Here is a 17,100-nt window from a genome sequence, read left to right on the forward strand (position 1 = left end):
CACTGCACTGTAATGTCAATGAAAGAAGTACAAAGCCCCTCCCAGCCCAGTAGTAAACCTACAGTAGCCTGCATACAGAGAGCTAAAACATGTCCATGGTTAATAAATACATTAAAAAATATATTTTTAAAAATTAAATGACATTCTTTAAATATTTAAATAACCCATTAAGGCAATCCATAATATAATGAAATATTTTTTACAAAAAGTATCGAAATACATATTGGTATCGGTATCGAAACAGATATTTGGTATCGTGACAACCCTACTAGCTAGTAGTTACAAAGAAGTTAGGAAAGACCTTACACGCAAATTTAGTGATGTAGACTACTTATGAAAAGCTACAATTAGGTCTGGATTTATTCCTTAAACTACTTTTTTCTTTTCTTATTTTTTGTAATATATGACATTTGTTGCTGCAGCAATGACTGTTTCCTTTCAGGAACCTTTATAACTTTATTTACTGTTTTTTTAATCAGTAATTTTATGGCTCTGTGCATCTCAGTGGGACAGGATCCTCAGGTGGTAACAGTCCAGTCTGTTCCAGCCACAGTGGCCCCCCGTTCCCCTCATATCACAACTGCCTCACAGACTGCCTCCATCAGCAAGACTACCATCGCTCACACAGCCACCAGGACCACCCGGCACCCCATTGCTGTGCCACCAATTCAAACCATAATCCCCAAGAAGCCTCCAGCTCAGCCGAGTGTCACCAAAGCCAAAGAAGCAGCATTCACCTCCCTTCGATCAACCACATTCAGTCCAGAGACAACAGCTCTACCACGGCCAGGTATTTTAGACAGTTGACCAGCTGGCTCATGGTTTAAGCAGTAGATATTGTTCATCTACATTGCTTTATATGATGAAGCAAGGCATTGCCTTATGCACATTAAGTGGTTAATATGTGTGTTTATGATTTGTGTTTTTGTGTTTTGTCAGTGTGTGGTAAGACCATAGCCGACATAGTATTCTTAGTGGATGAGTCCTCCAGCATTGGCCCTAATAACTTCATCAAGATGAAAGACTTCATATTCCGGGTGGTCACTTATTTCCCTGTCATTGGTCCTCAGGGCACACAGGTTAGTCTTTCTCAGTGAAAACTTTCTTTGTATTCTCTCATAGTAGCTTAATAATGTGGTGAAGATATGGCTTGAGGTATATACTTTATTATCTTTGGCCCTTAGATTGTTTAGAGTGGCAGGACAATTGCAAATTGGAACGGATTACAGTGATTTTAAATGATAATAGATGCCTGCAAGGTAACAAACTGCTCTAGTGAGTGTACTATGCAGATCAGTACCATTAGCAGGAACATAATGTGCATTTTTTTCACCAACTTGGCATCGTTTTAGTCAAACACTCGCAGAAAGGACAAGCAAGGCACAATGTGCAAATTGCATCTCATGATGTATAGAATGTCTAAGAAGGATGGATATGAATTAAAAAAAAAGGATTACAAGTTTCACCACATTCAATTTTAAATCCGCTGTGATGATGATGTGGTGATGTGTATTTTTTCCCATCAATTTCCTCTCAGATAGCTGTGGTTCATTACAGTGATGAGCCTCGGATTGAATTCCGTCTGAGTGACTTCAAAGAGAGAAACTCTGTGCTCAGGGCACTCAGAGCACTACGTTATGGAGGCGGCAACACCAAAACAGGTTAGTGGCGCTCACAAATGTGCGTACTGCTTCTAACAAATGCCTCTAACAATTGTCATAGTGGTGGACAGAAAAATGCATAATTTTCTGACTTATTTAAAAGAAAATGTCAATCAGTACTTTTCGATAAAGATATTTACAAATTTATGATCAGCATGATCAGCAGTTAACAAGATAAATCTAAGAAGAGGAGGAAAGAACAGAAAAAAGCTACAAATCCCCACATTTGAGAAGCTGCATCCACACCATTAAACAATTACTTAAACAAATAATCCGTAATAAAAATAATTGATAGACTAATTGATTTATCGAATAATTGTTTCAGCTCTTCTTTTGTATCTCCCCAGGAAAAGGCATCAGCTACGTTCTGCAGGAACTGTTTCAGGAGTCTCTGGGGATGAGGCAGGATGTGCCCCATGTTCTGGTCCTGATTACAGATGGCCGGGCCCAGGATAATGTGGTGCCACCCTCTAGAGTTGCGCGAGCTCTAGGTCAGCAAAGTTATTGTAAAGCCTCCATAGAATTGCTGATGATGACTTTTACTGTATCAAAAAATTGTCTGAATGGATATAGCGGAGCAATGTTGTATACGCTCGATTATCATGTTTTGAATCTGTCTCTCTGTAGGTGTCAGTGTCTTGGCAGTTGGAGTTTCTAATGCAGACGCAGATGAGCTGAATAAAATAGCAGCTCCCACCAGCTACAAGAATATATTCTTCTCACCGACATTCGATGACTTTCCTTCCATAGAGAGAGAATTTATCAATAGCATCTGTAGTGAGGAACTCCTCTCTGAGTTCAAACTACATGATGACGTAAGACAAACACAGAGAAAAACTCATTTCTATGCCATTATTTTCTTTCTTATTCCATTGAGATGTTATTGTTCAGACTTGTTTGGTAGACATTTCAAACTGCAACTCAGATTCATACATGCAATTGAAAACAACCCTAGAGGGTTTGAGGTGATGGGCTATAATCAAATACTCATTAACGTTACACATGTAAAGGAAACGTAGTCGATGTATTGCGCCCAAACCACCTCTGGAGAGAGTTAGGTGTGTATCGGTATCAGGTATTACATCAATATAAATGCATTCACTGTTTTAATCCACACACCAAGACTCAGTAGGAGGAAACACTTCAGCAGTTTTGATGAGAGAGCAGTGGAGGGTGTGACTGCAGCTCAAATCAAAGCAGCTTTATTAAGCAGCCTTCTCTGCTACTGTGGGTCTATATCATGTCAGTTGACCAGTCCATAATGCATTCCCCTTTCCTTATTTCCACTTTCAGTTTGCTCAGTTAGACACTCCGACTGAAGACCCAGAGGAGCTGCTTAAGCCTCAGGGTCCTTGTCCCTCCCAGTGTGTAAAGGTTGGTACTTCAGAGATAAAATCAGAGACACATATATTGTTGTTGCTTTTTTGCCACTTAAAAACAGCATAATGTGTCTTTTCTTTATTTCCTTTATTTTCATCCTGGTTTAAACTTCACTGGTGGCTGCTAACATTAATCTGAACTTTTGACATATCTGCTGGATGATTAATGACATCTTCTACCCGCTGATGATCAGCTATTCATTTTGTTCATTATTTGTGTTCCCAGGGCCAGAAAGGTGAAAGGGTGAGTTAATTAAAACATGTTTAAGATTAAATTTGTAAAAGCAGTGCTCTTTATTTTGTATAATCGTACTCTTTCTTTCAGGGAGATGGCCTTGGTCTTGGAGGTCTGGTATGTGACATCTATTAAAGTCATAGCCTAATGGTTTGTTAGATGTCCACTGTCCTCTCCCTACTTTGCATTGTTTTTTTGTTTTTTTTATAACTTAAGTATTAATTTAACGTTTAATTTTAACGGTCTGTTTTGTATATTATATATAGAGGTTTAGGCAAAGCCCTGGACAGTATGATCCTTTCACTTCTTCCAAGGGAGAGAAAGGAGAGAGGGTAAGAACATACACACACAAACACACACACATTATGCACTACACATTATCATTATCAGCATTACCATCAGCATCAATAATCACCAGCGCTAAAATATGTAGCATACAAGCAAAAATGAACTAAGATGGAGCGATAATAAGCCAGTATAGTTTGAAGCAGGTATATTTAAGTTGTGCTCTGCTTTAAAGTTTCAAACTCACCCAGTGTTCATTCAGTCATTCACAGGGATGGACCAAGGGGGCTGATTTGTTCATTTCTATGTTCTTATTATACATTTGAATAAAGTTTTACCACATTAAAAGCAAGGTGACATATATTTAAAATGCATTTTGATATAATCTTATGTCAGACACATCAAAACAGAAGACATAAGCATAACACTTGACCATATCAAAAACCCTGTTAAATATGCAGTTATGCTACAGCTAATGACACAACAGCTCACAGTTACCCGGTGTCATATAATGTCATGAAATGAAAGCGATCCTAGAATTAATTTATAAATATAGACAAGGCAACTGCATCATCACAACGCTGAAACAAATCTCTGCTCCATGTTGGCTTTGTCTCATGTGAAGAGAGGTTTGGAGATCTAGCTAAAGTGCGCTGGGTGTGTGGTGTGACGTATCAGCTTTTCAATGAATTTGATTAAGAAAGCAGATTTGCAGAGTTGGCTGTTCCATTTTCGCATTTACAGATGGAGAAAAAACGTATAAATTGGTGAAATAAGGTGACCTACGATCAGTTTACTGTTATTCATCCCTTGAATCAGTGACAGAAAATGTTAACACACAATTTCTGTCTTTGTAGTTCCAGTATATCAAATTACTCTTGTAATTACTTTCTTCGTTTTTACTGTAACCAATCTCATAACCCTGCTGTGACTGTGTGGGTCAGTGTGGCTTTGCTATGTATGTCTGTTATTTTATTTTCCAGCTCAGACTGTAATGCTTTAATTTGACAGGGTCCTCCGGGAACAGATGGTGTTCCTGGGTTGCCTGGACGACCAGGGAGAACTGGACCCCCAGGTTCTGCTGGCCAGCGGGTAGCTAAATTCAGAAAAAACAAAACTTTACTCTGATATGGTTACAGTTTATTTCATTTAAATTTTATTTTGAAAATATTTGTCTTTTTTTTTCAGGGCTCGCCAGGCATCCCAGGTGACATGGTAAGATCATAAGAGCATATATACATTTATAAAAGTAAAGCGTCACTTGGATCATTATGCTGGCTAAGCTGGCTAATGACAGCTTTTCATATTATCCTGATATCATGTCTTTGAATGTGACTAAGTACCTTTGTACCTAAGTGACAGTTTCCATTTTTCCCTCTGCCTTTCTTCAGTGTACCATCAAAAGGCTTACGCAAAGACTAGATATATAAATGTCAATATTCATCCAAATTTCAGGAAAAGGTCACATGAAAAGACAGCTGAAACCTTTTGAGTATCAGTATCAGTATTCTGAATTGTTCTGAATAGTTAATACATATATTAGTTTAATAATCACTTTTCGCATCTCTTTCCATGGCAGGGTCTTCCTGGACTCACTGGTCCAAAGGGACAAAGAGGAGAGAGAGTAAGTCAAACCTAACCTCAGCATCTAATGTGCCTGTAGACTGCTGTCTGTTTATGGCACAGTTGCAAAGAACAGTTAGATGTGTATCCCTGTTAGACGTTTCTTTGTGTTTTAACAGGGAGAGCCTGGATATGTTATAGCTGGCACGGACGCAAATTTTGTCCCTGGACGAAAAGGCGAGCCAGGTTCTTCAGTGAGTACTTAAAAAACATACAAAAGGAGATTTTCAACTGTAACCTTTTGGGCAATATTAAACATTATTAAATGCGCGTTACAGGGTCCCCAGGGACCTCCTGGTGTACCAGGCGTTAATGGAGCTCCAGGCCTGCCTGGCCAGCCAGGACCTCCAGGGTCACCAGGAATATCTGTCAAGGTAACATTCAAATGAAACAGAAAAGTAGCACAATGTACAAACTTTGAACACTTCAAACAGCAAAGTGACATTTCACCATTTATACTAGCTATGTCGTGTAATTATTGATTATGAAAATTCTTATATTTGAGCCTCACCCCTATATCATATTGTAATTTTCTTATATTTTATTGCTTCATGATACCATGGTGTCATATTACATCATATAATGTCAACCTAACCTTTTTGTGTAACTGTGTTGCACTTTATAGGGAGACCCTGGAGAGCCAGGAGCAAAAGTAAGTGTGAAGGTTGTTTTGTATCAGTTTATTACTTTTAAGGAATTAATTCCTTGTATTGACTCTACACAGTACAGTAATATACAGTGTCTTCTTGCATATTGGACTATTTTTAAGCCTCAGAATCAGTTATTTAGTCATATAATATGCATTTCATTTCATTTTATATCTGATGAAGCTTTCATTATTTTCAAAAGGGTTTACGTGGGAAGCAGGGCGTAAAAGGAGACAATGGAGAGCCAGGAAAAGACGTAAGTGAATAGTTGATAGAATTATTATTATTTGTGCCAAAGCATGTCTGTCTTCTGAAAAAATAATTTGCATATTTTTGTTTTTCTCTCGTCTTTGTTTTTTTGTTGCTGTTTCTCACACAAAAAACCGTGACATACACACACATATGCAAACTCCTGTAGGGTATTGCAGGTTTGCCTGGTCCCATTGGCATAGATGGGGTACCAGGATTACCAGGTCAGAAGGGAGAGAAGGTAACTTTTGCACTTGACTCGTTTACTATAATACATGAACATGAAAAAGACTGTATAATGTACTGTACTGTATATATTTGGTCTAATAAATGTATTTTTTGCAGGGTGACGAAGGAATTGGCATACAAGGCATTCAGGGTCCCCGTGGCGAGCCAGGACAGAAGGTACATCATCATGAACTTTAAAGGGAAAAATCAGTCACAAATACAGGGATATTATCATTTTATTAAGAGTAATAAAAATAAAGCTCAGTAATGAAAATAAAGCCACGGCTTGATTTCAGAGAACCAGGATTAGAGGCTGTGATGGCAACAGTAGTTAATTTTGGAAATCTTCCATTGACAATAAAAGGGAGGCTAAATTTGTATATGTCTGTTTATGCTTCTACAGTTAACTGAGGTGATTGTGTTACATTTTGTTTTGCAGGGAAATATTGGCTTAACTGGACCAGTTGGCCCAAAGGTACCAAAAAATGAATTTCAGCATAAATTAGTCTGTTCACTGAATGTGACATGTTTTTGTCTAAATGAAAAAAAAACCTATAAAAATATTGTTATGCAATTCATCTTTTAAGGGTGATCGTGGAGAACAGGGTATCCAAGGAATCATCGGACCTCGGGTGTGCACTTTATCATTATCTCCAGTTCAATAGCTAGCAACGAGTTTCTGATTATTATACCCCCAAATGCATAGGAATTAATTACATCTTAGTCTAACGATGTGAAGCCACACCAATTTCACTAAGGGTGACTATTGTGTAAAAGTCAGCGATGAAAGGATTCAGACGCAGTGATTTATTTGTGCCTGCAGGGAAAGAAGGGAATCAAAGGGGAGCAAGGGGACAAGGTGAGTTCACCCGACACACATGTCCATGTCATGTCTCTTCTGTCATTAGGATGAAAATATTTGCCTTATGATTATTATGATGAAGAGATAAATTTTTTTGATTCAGCCAAAACTCAGATTAATAAATGTTTGTCGTCACAATGAAGTAACAATGTGTTTATATGAATGTTTTTATGTATGTGAGTGTTAAATTAACAAAGACGTTTTCTTTTTTCCTTTAGGGAGATCGAGGAGAGATGGGACCAACAGGACCACAAGGACCCACAGTGAGTGAGGATGACATCTTATAGTGTGGCCTAAGTTGATAATACTCACATATACACACTTTTGCCACTTGAGCTGCTGAGACAAAATATTCCCCACAAAAATATGTATATTGCCTGCACAACTGCTTCCACTGACTCACCTGTGCATATTGAAATACACTTTCTAATTTGATTACGAAAGAAAGCCTGTGGCAGATGCATTATATTTATGTGGGACCAGCTCTGACAACCGGCTGGAAAAGCCAGAGATACACTATCTAATAACTGTCTAATGTCTCCACACAGACGTTTAGATTGATAAATATTCAAATGAGGCAGCCATTTTGTTCTGGGTTCTCAAGATTAGGTTCTATCAGAGATGGTTGTGATTACACACGATTGTGAGCCAAAATTGTCAAGCCTCAGTGGGTGTCTTTAGCAAATGGGCCATTTTTTCCCGCTTCACTGATTTTTAATTTCAGACAGCATAGTCCCTTGGAGGAGATTATCACAAAAAATGCGTCATGAGAACCATCTTCCTGTCCTTTGTTATACAGTTTTCATTATTTCAGTTCAAAAAGTTTAGCTTTGAAGACAACAGCAAATTAAGTATCAGTGTACAGAAGACAGCATAGTGTGATGGTGATTTTGGAAGTTTTGATATCTTACAAGCCATAAGAGGCTATAATAGATGATCATTATCAATCACAACAGAAATGGTAATACAGATATCTGAAATATTTTACATAAACATTGATTTTTCCAGGGACTCACAGGGCCACTGGGGTTAAAAGGAGACGAGGGTCCAAGAGGAGTTCCTGGAGATCCTGCCAAGGGTGTAAGAAAACTGTTTCAGTTATTTAATCTCTATAAATGGAATCACTTGATACTCAGCAATCAGTCCTCTTTTTCCCATCACAACAGATACTTGGTCCAACTGGAAAAAAGGGTGCCAGGGTAAGTAACCAAAGGTAGTTTTTTAACTTTTTTCCACATTTAAACATTTTATCCAGGAAAAGGTTTTTGTGTGACGGTGTGTACTGTTAATATTCACGTACACTCTGAGCTGTATAACAGATCCACATTCTTCAATTGTGTTTTACTCTGCAATTTTCATCTGCAAATTATAGGAAAACACAAAAGGTCAACACAGATATCTTTCATAGGAAATAACCAAAGCTGAACATCTGATGATAATTATTCCTGTTTAAACTATTTATGCCTTAAAAACTTAACTCAAGTCCATGCATGACCTCGGAAACAGCAGTTGACAAAACAGCTTAATTTAATGGCTTTGTTTTAGCTTTTGATCACATCACCTGATCTTCATCTGCAGCTGGAGTTTGCCCAGTTGCCACGTGAATGTGAATTTTCAAATTTACATTTTATTGAGCTCTTGAAAGACTTCTTGTTGGATGTTGGATTAAAACTTGAGTTTTGAACTTCATTTATTGAAAATTTGATTTCACCTGGCTATCAACAATTACATTTTTGTACTTTGTAAAAATGTTGATACATGCAGGTCTCTTTACAACCTGAGCAACTACAAAGTTGATTCAAAATATATACAGTATTTGTGCATTTTTACCAGTCAAAACAACTTTCAGGATATATATAGTGATGCAGGTTCCAGGTGGCTATGAGCTCTGGATTTGTGTTTTTTTTATTTTTGATCCTCCTACTGAGGTTTAACTCAACCAGTAAGATTATCTCTATATCCAGAGGAGCTGTGCCTCCACAAAATATTATAATTAAAACTTACAACAGTGTGCAGTGGTCTTCTCTGTTTGCCACCGAGCTGCTCGACGAAATTTTCTCTCAGAAGTTTTTGAAACAAGTGACACTATTAGGCTGCTGTTTCACCTTGTTAAATTTAGTCATGTGTGTCTAAATTGTAATTTATCTTAAATGGCGTAAAATACTTCACACTGCCAGAGGGAAGTGATTCTCTTGTTTTATTCTGTTGAAACATAGTTAATTAATTGTTGGAGGTATTCTTGCACACTCAGACTCAGTCCTCTGGGTCTGCTTATCAAACACAATTGAGATTTTCTCTCATTAGCTTTTGCAGTGGGACTGTATGCTTCATTGAATGGGACCTCTTTAATCTAAGTCCCCCGGGTGCCATTTAAAGTAAAGAGAGATTTGTTTTGAAACTGTTGTGATAATTTGACATGGTGACCAGAATCACTGATTGATTTTCTGTGCATGTGTATATTTTCTTTCTGTCAGGGAGACATCGGTCCAGTTGGCCCCACAGGCCCCCAGGGAATAAAAGGTGAACGAGGAGACAAAGGAGAAAAGGTTAATAGTGAGAAATGCTGCATTTTGTCATTTGTGAATCACTGATGTAAGAATATAGCAAACAGCCTTTAAAAGTAAAAGAATCATATCTATAGATACAATTTGCTTTGATGTGTGCAGGGCAGTCCGGGTTTTGGGATTCCAGGACAGCAGGGACCGAAAGGAGAGAATGGCGAGAGGGTGAGTCACCTGAAAAGTATAATCACACATTTAACACTTTAACTTGTTGCTTGCTATAATAGTGAAATGGAGAACAGCTGTTGATTACTCGTATATTTATGTTTTATCATTCACAGGGAAATGTTGGTTTGTCTGGAAAACCAGGACCAAAGGTAAGTGAAAACTAAAGCTGCTCTCATCAATATATTCACATTAACAATGGGCTAAATGACTATGTGCAGCTTGAAAGTGGTCACTAGTAATGAGGAAGCCAGAGAATTATCGCCCGATTTTCCCTCAGCTCTACAGAGTTTTCGTTTTTGGACCTTTTCTGTTTTGGTTCATACTCAATGCTCTCGTCAACCTCTTTCCAGTCCTAGAAACTGATTTCAGCAAAAAAGCATTAGAAACCCACTGTACAATACCTACCCAGCAGACAGACAAAGTTAGCAACCAGCTATTGAACAGTGGAGCAGCCTGAAAGCCAGACATTTCCCTCAGAAATCAGTGGAGGGCAAAACAGAGCTAAGATAAGAGTGAATACCAGGCTAATATTTATCAGGTGGCCACAAACACCACTCCAAAGAAATGCTAATATTGCTCCATGTTCACTGAATGTGTAAATGGGCAAGTGATGGCCAACACATTAGCACAGCTTTTGCTGCTGCCACCAAAAAAAGTTTGTTATGTAAAGGACGTGTCATTGTATTTTAGTGAAAGTCCTCTACAAGCTTCCGCTGCAGTCATTAAAAATCCTCAAATACAGACTTTTACTGAAGTTGTTTATATTACGATACCAATTTGTTTGTCCAGGGGCATGATGGCTCTAAAGGTGACAAAGGGAATATTGGGTTACCCGGCAATCCTGGAGAACCAGGATTAAGAGGTAAAGATGTAAGTAAATCCTGAGTGGTTGCTACAGTAACGATACAAGTTATCCCTGTAGGATACAGCACAATTCAGATTTGCAATATATTTGCAATATATTTCTTTTCTTTTGGTTTATTTGGAATCTATCACATCAGAAAAAAGCTTATATTATGGATTAAAACATATAAAGATAAAAGCTCAGGAAAATGCCAGTTTAGAGCGCATGATAGTCCTGTTTCCAGATATAAGTTGTATACATTTGCACAGATAGCTAAATGTTTGCATTGAAATATTGGTGACAGTTACTATTGGCTTCCTCTGTAGGGCGACCCTGGAACTAAAGGAGACCAAGGATTTAAGGTACAGTCAGCATGTTTAAACATGTTTCTTGTGGGGTAAAATGGATGAACAATCATTTAATTATTACAGTCCAACATTGAATACGAACTTTAAATAGTAAAAGTGTGTTTTCTTTTGCAGGGTGACTTAGGACCACCTGGAGAGCCTGGTGATAGAGGAATTAGGGTATGTCTTTAGTTTTTTTCAAAAATAAAAAAAATATATAAAAAATAAAAATGTAAAATAATCTATATATATAAAAAAAGCAAAACGTTTGCACTGATGTCTTCACTACCACTCAATATACCATTAGTGATATGAGTTATATTCTCACTGTGTTTCTGATTTATTAGTTTTATAAATACTGCATGTTCAGTCCCTGTCATTTCCAGTCTGAGTTTCAGTTTGAGAACTATTACACTGAAGAATGCTGGTAGTCTCCTTCTCATCTTATAGTTAAACCAAAATTTACAGGCTCCACTGTCTGCCAGGACTCCTGCTGAGCAGCAATCAAGCTACAGCAATTATACACACATTTTCACTGCAGCATTTAATTCTGAATGTTTATTTTTGTATCTGCCGTGTAATACTAATGCAAAGTCACAGTGTATGCTCTTTTCAATTTCCTTCTTATGGTTGATCAGGGTCCACTGGGGTTACCAGGACGACCAGGGGACCCAGGAGAGAAAGGAGATACCGGAAAGCCTGGGCTGTCAGTAAGTTTTTTTTAAATAAACCTACACCCTGAAAGAGATGGACTTCAACAACCTGTTGCACTTTGTTCTGTGTGCAGGTTATTTCTCTATTGAACCAAACATAATCTTACTGCTAAACATATAGTAAATATGTATGTAGGGAATCAGTATGTTTTGTAGCATGGATTTAACCATAAATCTCTGCAATAATTCAGTTTAAATTGCATGACTTAAGATGTCTTTTTTTTTTTTTTTTTTTGAAGGGTACTGATGGAAAGAAAGGCGACAAAGGAGATCAAGTATGTTTGTATCCACCATCCTTCTCATTGATAAGCATGTTTATTGTTTCTCCTGGCTGAATGCCTTCTGATCATTCTTCTGTGTCAGTCAACATGTCACGTCTTCACAACCTGCTATCCTCCTGTGGTTTTTGTTTCAGTGTATTCACTAATTAACTTTGGCTTTTAGTGTGTGCCACCCCTCAGTGCCCCCACTAATTTTTTCTTTGTGTTGCAAATATGGATTGTCAGTAGCGCTGTGACATTTTAGATTTTAACTGTGTTTTCTTGTGCTCTTCCTTTGATCGTGTCGTTGTTGTCACAAAGGGAAAACCTGGACCTCCAGGAACACAAGTAAACAAATCTTTATTATAATTTTTGACAGATTCTCATCAGTTCATCCAGGTTTGAAAGAGGTTGTAACAACCATCATAAAGAAAGAAGAAAAAAAAACATCACTCTCCCATAAGACTTTAGAAAATTCATGTCTGTTCTCAATCAGCTAAAAGTGAAAAGTTAACTTTGGATTTTTTATTTTGTCCCCCCCAGATTGTTGCAGACAACAATATACTGACCAGAGTGATTAAGGTAACATAAGGAATAACATGCAATATGCTCTATTTTATTCCATTTTTTTTTTTAATTATTTGTGAATTACAATTCCTCTCCTCTCCTTCCCTTCAGGGTGAATCAGGAGAGCCTGGTCAGCCTGGTTTGAGAGGAGAAACCGGTCTGCCTGGACCCAGAGTGAGTAGTCTATCACTTGTTCGACACGTCACAAACATACTGTAAATACAGCAAGTTCAGAGGCAAACTGATCATGAATACCTTCAATAATAGTGCAATACCACAAAGTATCACATAGAATATCAAAGGCAATAAACATAAGATGCCAGTTGCTGTAATTCTGGAAGCTTTACACATTTCCTGTGATAATCAGTTACTTGTTAAAGTCTTTTTTGAAGCAAAAATGTCAGATTTTCTGTTGTTCCATCTTTTCAAATGTGACAATTTACAGGTTTTCTCTGTTTTGTATAATAGTAATTTGAATATCTTTGTGATTTGGACTGGACTGGACACTTGAAGATGTTTCACAGACAAAGCAATGAAACGATTGCGCATTTAATAAAGAAAATAATTTGCATTTCATTCATCAATAATGAAATAATATATAATATAACAGTTAGTTGATCAATATATGTCTCCCTCCACAGGGTCCGGAAGGTAAACCAGGATTACCAGGACCATCTCTGGTATGTGTTTATCTTTTCAAATGTGTGTATTTTCCTACTGTTGTGTCAGTATGACTTACAATTGTTAAAAAATGTACACAATACATTTACATCACATTCATTCATGTGGCTGTTGTCCAAAGTGACATACATGTGTTGCTTTTCAGGGGGGTTCTGGAAGAGATGGACTTCAAGGAGTGAAGGTTATAATAAACTTCTGCATTAGTTTTTATGTGCATCGTTAAAATCTGCTCAAGTGAATGACACTGTGCTTGAGTTTAAGAGCTTACTGACATGATGTTTCATAATAACTGCAGGGTGAACAGGGACAAAAGGGCGAGCCTGGTCAGGTGAGTGCACCACTATTATTTTGCAACAATATACTCTATGCAATTATACTGTTCATACACAGTCAACAACCCATGTGGGGAACGCTGATGAATCATTGGACCGATTGTAAAGTTGACAGAACGTAAAAGCTTCTTGTTACATTGTCACGTGAATTACAGAAGATTATCTCACATACGCAGATAGATTCATGAATCATTCACGTTCTTTTTATGCCTTTTAACTCAGATCTTTTGTTGCACTTTCATTCACACATGCACTTTAGGTGTTCTATGTATTTGTTGTGATGTCGAGCTATCACATTAAGATGCTGCTCGAAAGATAAAGGTAGTTTGCACAATCTGATGAAGTATTACATATTGTATTGGCAGTCCATGTTTAAACCAGACTTTAACCAGTTTGTTGTTGTCAGATAAATCATGGACTTTTTGAATTATGTTACTCCTTTGTTTCATGTAATCTTTACACTCTTGCTTGTATTTATTTATCTGTTTGTACCATTTATTATGGTGAAGAGGTTAAAAATGCCGAATGTGTTTTTGTACGTGTTTGTGCAGAGGGGAGAAAAAGGAGACCAAGGACGGGTTGGCATTGCAGGAATGCCTGGCTTACCGGGAACTCCAGTGAGTATCATTGTGAATCATGGTGCCTGTGGCTCAGAAATTACTTACCCATCCTTCATATGTTTCTAATGTTGACAGTCAGTGCTGGAGTCAATATTCAACCCAATATAACATAATGTATTGTTGTTTCAGGCATGTAATTAGCATGAGCCTGTTTTTCCACCATAATGATCAATCTGAAAAAGTATCTGTAGTGATTGTTTTGTTTTTTTTAATTCCTCTGCTCTACAGGGGAAACCTGGTATTGACGGGAAGAGGGGCCTGGCTGGAAAAGATGTGAGGAATATTTTCATCGAACAGTTACAGCACTATACCGTGTGACAACAGCTGGGTTACTGCTTAATGGGCATCTTGTTTTGACTGACATTTTAAGTATTCTTAGGTAAATGATTGATATCGAATATGTATTTTTGTTTCACAGGGAGAAACGGGACCAAGAGGAGACGATGGCCAAAAGGTCCCTAATATTATTGCAACCAACTAACACACTTGTTATACACATGTTTGAGTACACATATTAACTTTCTCTCTCAACTCCAGGGGGACAAGGGAGACGCAGGTGCAAATGTAAGTGGTTTTGAGAATTAAAAAAAGTCTTGTGAGAATTGAAGATGCAACTTTGACTGTTTTTTTTCCATAGGGTAAAGATGGTAGTAAGGGGGAACCTGGACCTCCAGGGTTGCCCGGTAGGCAAGTGCTTGTCACTTCAGAGGTAAAAACAATCACTTGCATTTCCTGTTCACTTAATAAACATGGGAGCAGGTTTCTTATCTCTATCAAAAGCATAACAGTAGATTAAGCCAGGGTTGTACCTATTGTTATTATTAAAGCCGTGGCTCATTTCTGTTTTGTGGTGAATCAGAAAAACATCAAACACAGGTCCAGCTGCCTGGCAGTTTACTGATTTTTACACGGTTCCGTTCACAGGGCGCCACCATTGATGAACTCCGACAAGCATTTCCGATCCCAATGGGTCCTCCAGGGGCTACTGTGAGTTTGATGCTCACTCTCCACATGTTTCTACATATTTATAGCTCATGAATAATGGCACATCATTTCAGCTGCGGCATAATTCATATTTCGCCTGCATGGCATCTGAGTCATCATTCAGTGATGATGATTTGTTGTGGGCTGCAATGTGTTGTGCCATTACCTGCCAACAGATATGTCATGCATTGTAGATATATGTTCCAACGCCTTGTTTCTGTGTGTTTAGGGTTCACCAGGGATGAAGGTAAGATGGTAATGGGGTTTATACTAAAGCAGAGCAAGATCAAAAAAATAAATAAATTTTAAAAAAAAATGAATTTGTAGCTCATTTGTCTTTTTTTTTTTTTTTTTGTAGGGTGATAAAGGAGAACGAGGCCTAAAAGGAGATAAGGTAGTGCTGATCTGTGTTATCCCTCAAAAACAAATGTATATTGAAATGTAAATTTTCCACCATATTTACGTTCTTGTTATCGTAGGGTGATGCTGGAGCCCCTGGAAAATCTATTGAGACGAAGGTGAATACATGCTGTAGTCATTCCTCCACTGGGATACATGTTCTCATTTTGCATTGTTAAGTTTTTGAGCAAAATATTTTCCCTCTTCTTTAGGACATTGAAATATTGTTTGAAGCCTACGGCATAAGGGTGAGCTCTGAGCGTGACACTGAATACATTTTGAGGTTGACAGAATTCATAATAGTTGATGTTCTAAATAAAATCGTTTTTCTCAGCTGCCTTTGCTGAAAGCTTTGATTGACAGGCTGCTGCAGGATGGAATAGAGGAGCTGCTTCATGTGCTCGGCACCTCCAAGAAAACAAAAGAAAACACAGAGAGTCACACATCCAACGTCATCCCTAAGTACACAGTGCGTATCCTAAAAAAAAAAAATGCATGTGTGAGAGTTTATAAATAATAAATGGCAAGTCCATGCACTGTATATAGTAAAACAAGACTGTACCTGCTTTTTGACATGTTCAGAAGGTTTAGATGTTGTCTTACTGTCTCCACGCTTCAGAAACACATGCTGTCAGAACTAAAATTGCTTTTGTCATCCCAACAGACTTCAGTGAAATTTGACCTCACCAGCCAGCCACTGTCAGAGCTAGACACCACTGAAGACCCAGATTTAGATGGCCATTTTCCAGAATCACTGTCAGTTGTGAGTAACGGCAGAATGTCTATGTTAAGTCTTAAAATTCTTATTTTGAAAAAAAAAAAGGGGGAAAAATCTGCCTGTAGAACAAGAAAAACTAAACCTGTTTTAAGGTAAATCAACCAGTTTCAAGGATTTTCTTGAATCGGCTGTAATTTGTGTGTCCATTTTGTAGTTCAGCAATCTGCCAAATCCTGTTCTTGAGTCAGGATACTTTTAGGAAATCCCTGAAACTAACAAGTCTGCACCAGGAGAAAAAGATTTGCTTTAAAAAGCCCTGAAGGCTCAGTGCAGGTGTAATTTACTTGTAAATACATTTTCCAGGAGAGGAGGAAGTGTTGCCCGTTCTTATCAAATTACACTAGCCATCCAGAAACACTTAAGAATAACTTTACCATGGGACCACCTTCATCGGGGTCATCATGCATTAACGAGAACATTTAGACAAGATAAATATAAAAGAAAAACAATTAATGGATGACAGACCTGGTGTCATATACCAAACCTGTCTATGTGTGAATACCCCATTGGCTTATATGTGTGTGTTTTGTGATGACCCTGATGAAGGGCACATCTTGAAATGTTCACAATAAAGTATTTGTTTTTTACTACAAATGTTGGAGCAATGTTGTTTTGACTATCTGTCTTCTCCATGTAGCACAGACGTAGGTGAAGCTGTGCCAGAAATCTCCAATCTA

The 17,100-nt window shown here is 37.8% G+C and overlaps 1 protein-coding gene across 2 annotated transcripts in view; it reads left to right on the forward strand.

Moving 5' to 3' along the window:
- Positions 1–17,100, forward strand: part of col7a1l (collagen type VII alpha 1-like) — a 61,398-nt gene that overhangs the window by 22,777 nt on the left and 21,521 nt on the right. The window contains exons 21-70 of one of the 2 annotated variants that reach the window (XM_087180090.1): positions 506–790; positions 940–1,079; positions 1,538–1,661; positions 2,009–2,152; positions 2,289–2,476; positions 2,955–3,035; positions 3,267–3,284; positions 3,366–3,392; positions 3,542–3,607; positions 4,572–4,652; positions 4,749–4,775; positions 5,140–5,184; positions 5,303–5,377; positions 5,462–5,557; positions 5,809–5,835; positions 6,033–6,086; positions 6,249–6,320; positions 6,425–6,484; positions 6,747–6,782; positions 6,895–6,939; positions 7,131–7,166; positions 7,388–7,432; positions 8,178–8,249; positions 8,336–8,368; positions 9,644–9,715; positions 9,836–9,895; positions 10,012–10,047; positions 10,688–10,768; positions 11,069–11,104; positions 11,225–11,269; positions 11,728–11,799; positions 12,042–12,077; positions 12,384–12,410; positions 12,606–12,644; positions 12,741–12,803; positions 13,271–13,309; positions 13,456–13,491; positions 13,606–13,638; positions 14,194–14,259; positions 14,491–14,535; positions 14,681–14,716; positions 14,800–14,826; positions 14,900–14,971; positions 15,187–15,249; positions 15,476–15,493; positions 15,605–15,640; positions 15,726–15,764; positions 15,858–15,893; positions 15,980–16,114; positions 16,310–16,408. In XM_087180090.1, coding sequence (XP_087036216.1) covers positions 506–790; positions 940–1,079; positions 1,538–1,661; positions 2,009–2,152; positions 2,289–2,476; positions 2,955–3,035; positions 3,267–3,284; positions 3,366–3,392; positions 3,542–3,607; positions 4,572–4,652; positions 4,749–4,775; positions 5,140–5,184; positions 5,303–5,377; positions 5,462–5,557; positions 5,809–5,835; positions 6,033–6,086; positions 6,249–6,320; positions 6,425–6,484; positions 6,747–6,782; positions 6,895–6,939; positions 7,131–7,166; positions 7,388–7,432; positions 8,178–8,249; positions 8,336–8,368; positions 9,644–9,715; positions 9,836–9,895; positions 10,012–10,047; positions 10,688–10,768; positions 11,069–11,104; positions 11,225–11,269; positions 11,728–11,799; positions 12,042–12,077; positions 12,384–12,410; positions 12,606–12,644; positions 12,741–12,803; positions 13,271–13,309; positions 13,456–13,491; positions 13,606–13,638; positions 14,194–14,259; positions 14,491–14,535; positions 14,681–14,716; positions 14,800–14,826; positions 14,900–14,971; positions 15,187–15,249; positions 15,476–15,493; positions 15,605–15,640; positions 15,726–15,764; positions 15,858–15,893; positions 15,980–16,114; positions 16,310–16,408 — 3,224 coding nt within the window. The remainder of the gene's footprint in view (positions 1–505; positions 791–939; positions 1,080–1,537; positions 1,662–2,008; positions 2,153–2,288; positions 2,477–2,954; positions 3,036–3,266; positions 3,285–3,365; positions 3,393–3,541; positions 3,608–4,571; positions 4,653–4,748; positions 4,776–5,139; positions 5,185–5,302; positions 5,378–5,461; positions 5,558–5,808; positions 5,836–6,032; positions 6,087–6,248; positions 6,321–6,424; positions 6,485–6,746; positions 6,783–6,894; positions 6,940–7,130; positions 7,167–7,387; positions 7,433–8,177; positions 8,250–8,335; positions 8,369–9,643; positions 9,716–9,835; positions 9,896–10,011; positions 10,048–10,687; positions 10,769–11,068; positions 11,105–11,224; positions 11,270–11,727; positions 11,800–12,041; positions 12,078–12,383; positions 12,411–12,605; positions 12,645–12,740; positions 12,804–13,270; positions 13,310–13,455; positions 13,492–13,605; positions 13,639–14,193; positions 14,260–14,490; positions 14,536–14,680; positions 14,717–14,799; positions 14,827–14,899; positions 14,972–15,186; positions 15,250–15,475; positions 15,494–15,604; positions 15,641–15,725; positions 15,765–15,857; positions 15,894–15,979; positions 16,115–16,309; positions 16,409–17,100) is intronic. The other variant, XM_087180091.1, reaches the window with a different exon arrangement.

The sequence above is a fragment of the Seriola lalandi genome, unplaced genomic scaffold, assembly GCF_002814215.2.
Source record: "Seriola lalandi dorsalis isolate HSWRI2012SDOR001 ecotype SW California unplaced genomic scaffold, Sedor1 jcf7180002054889, whole genome shotgun sequence".
Classification (NCBI taxonomy): Eukaryota; Metazoa; Chordata; class Actinopteri; order Carangiformes; family Carangidae; genus Seriola; species Seriola lalandi.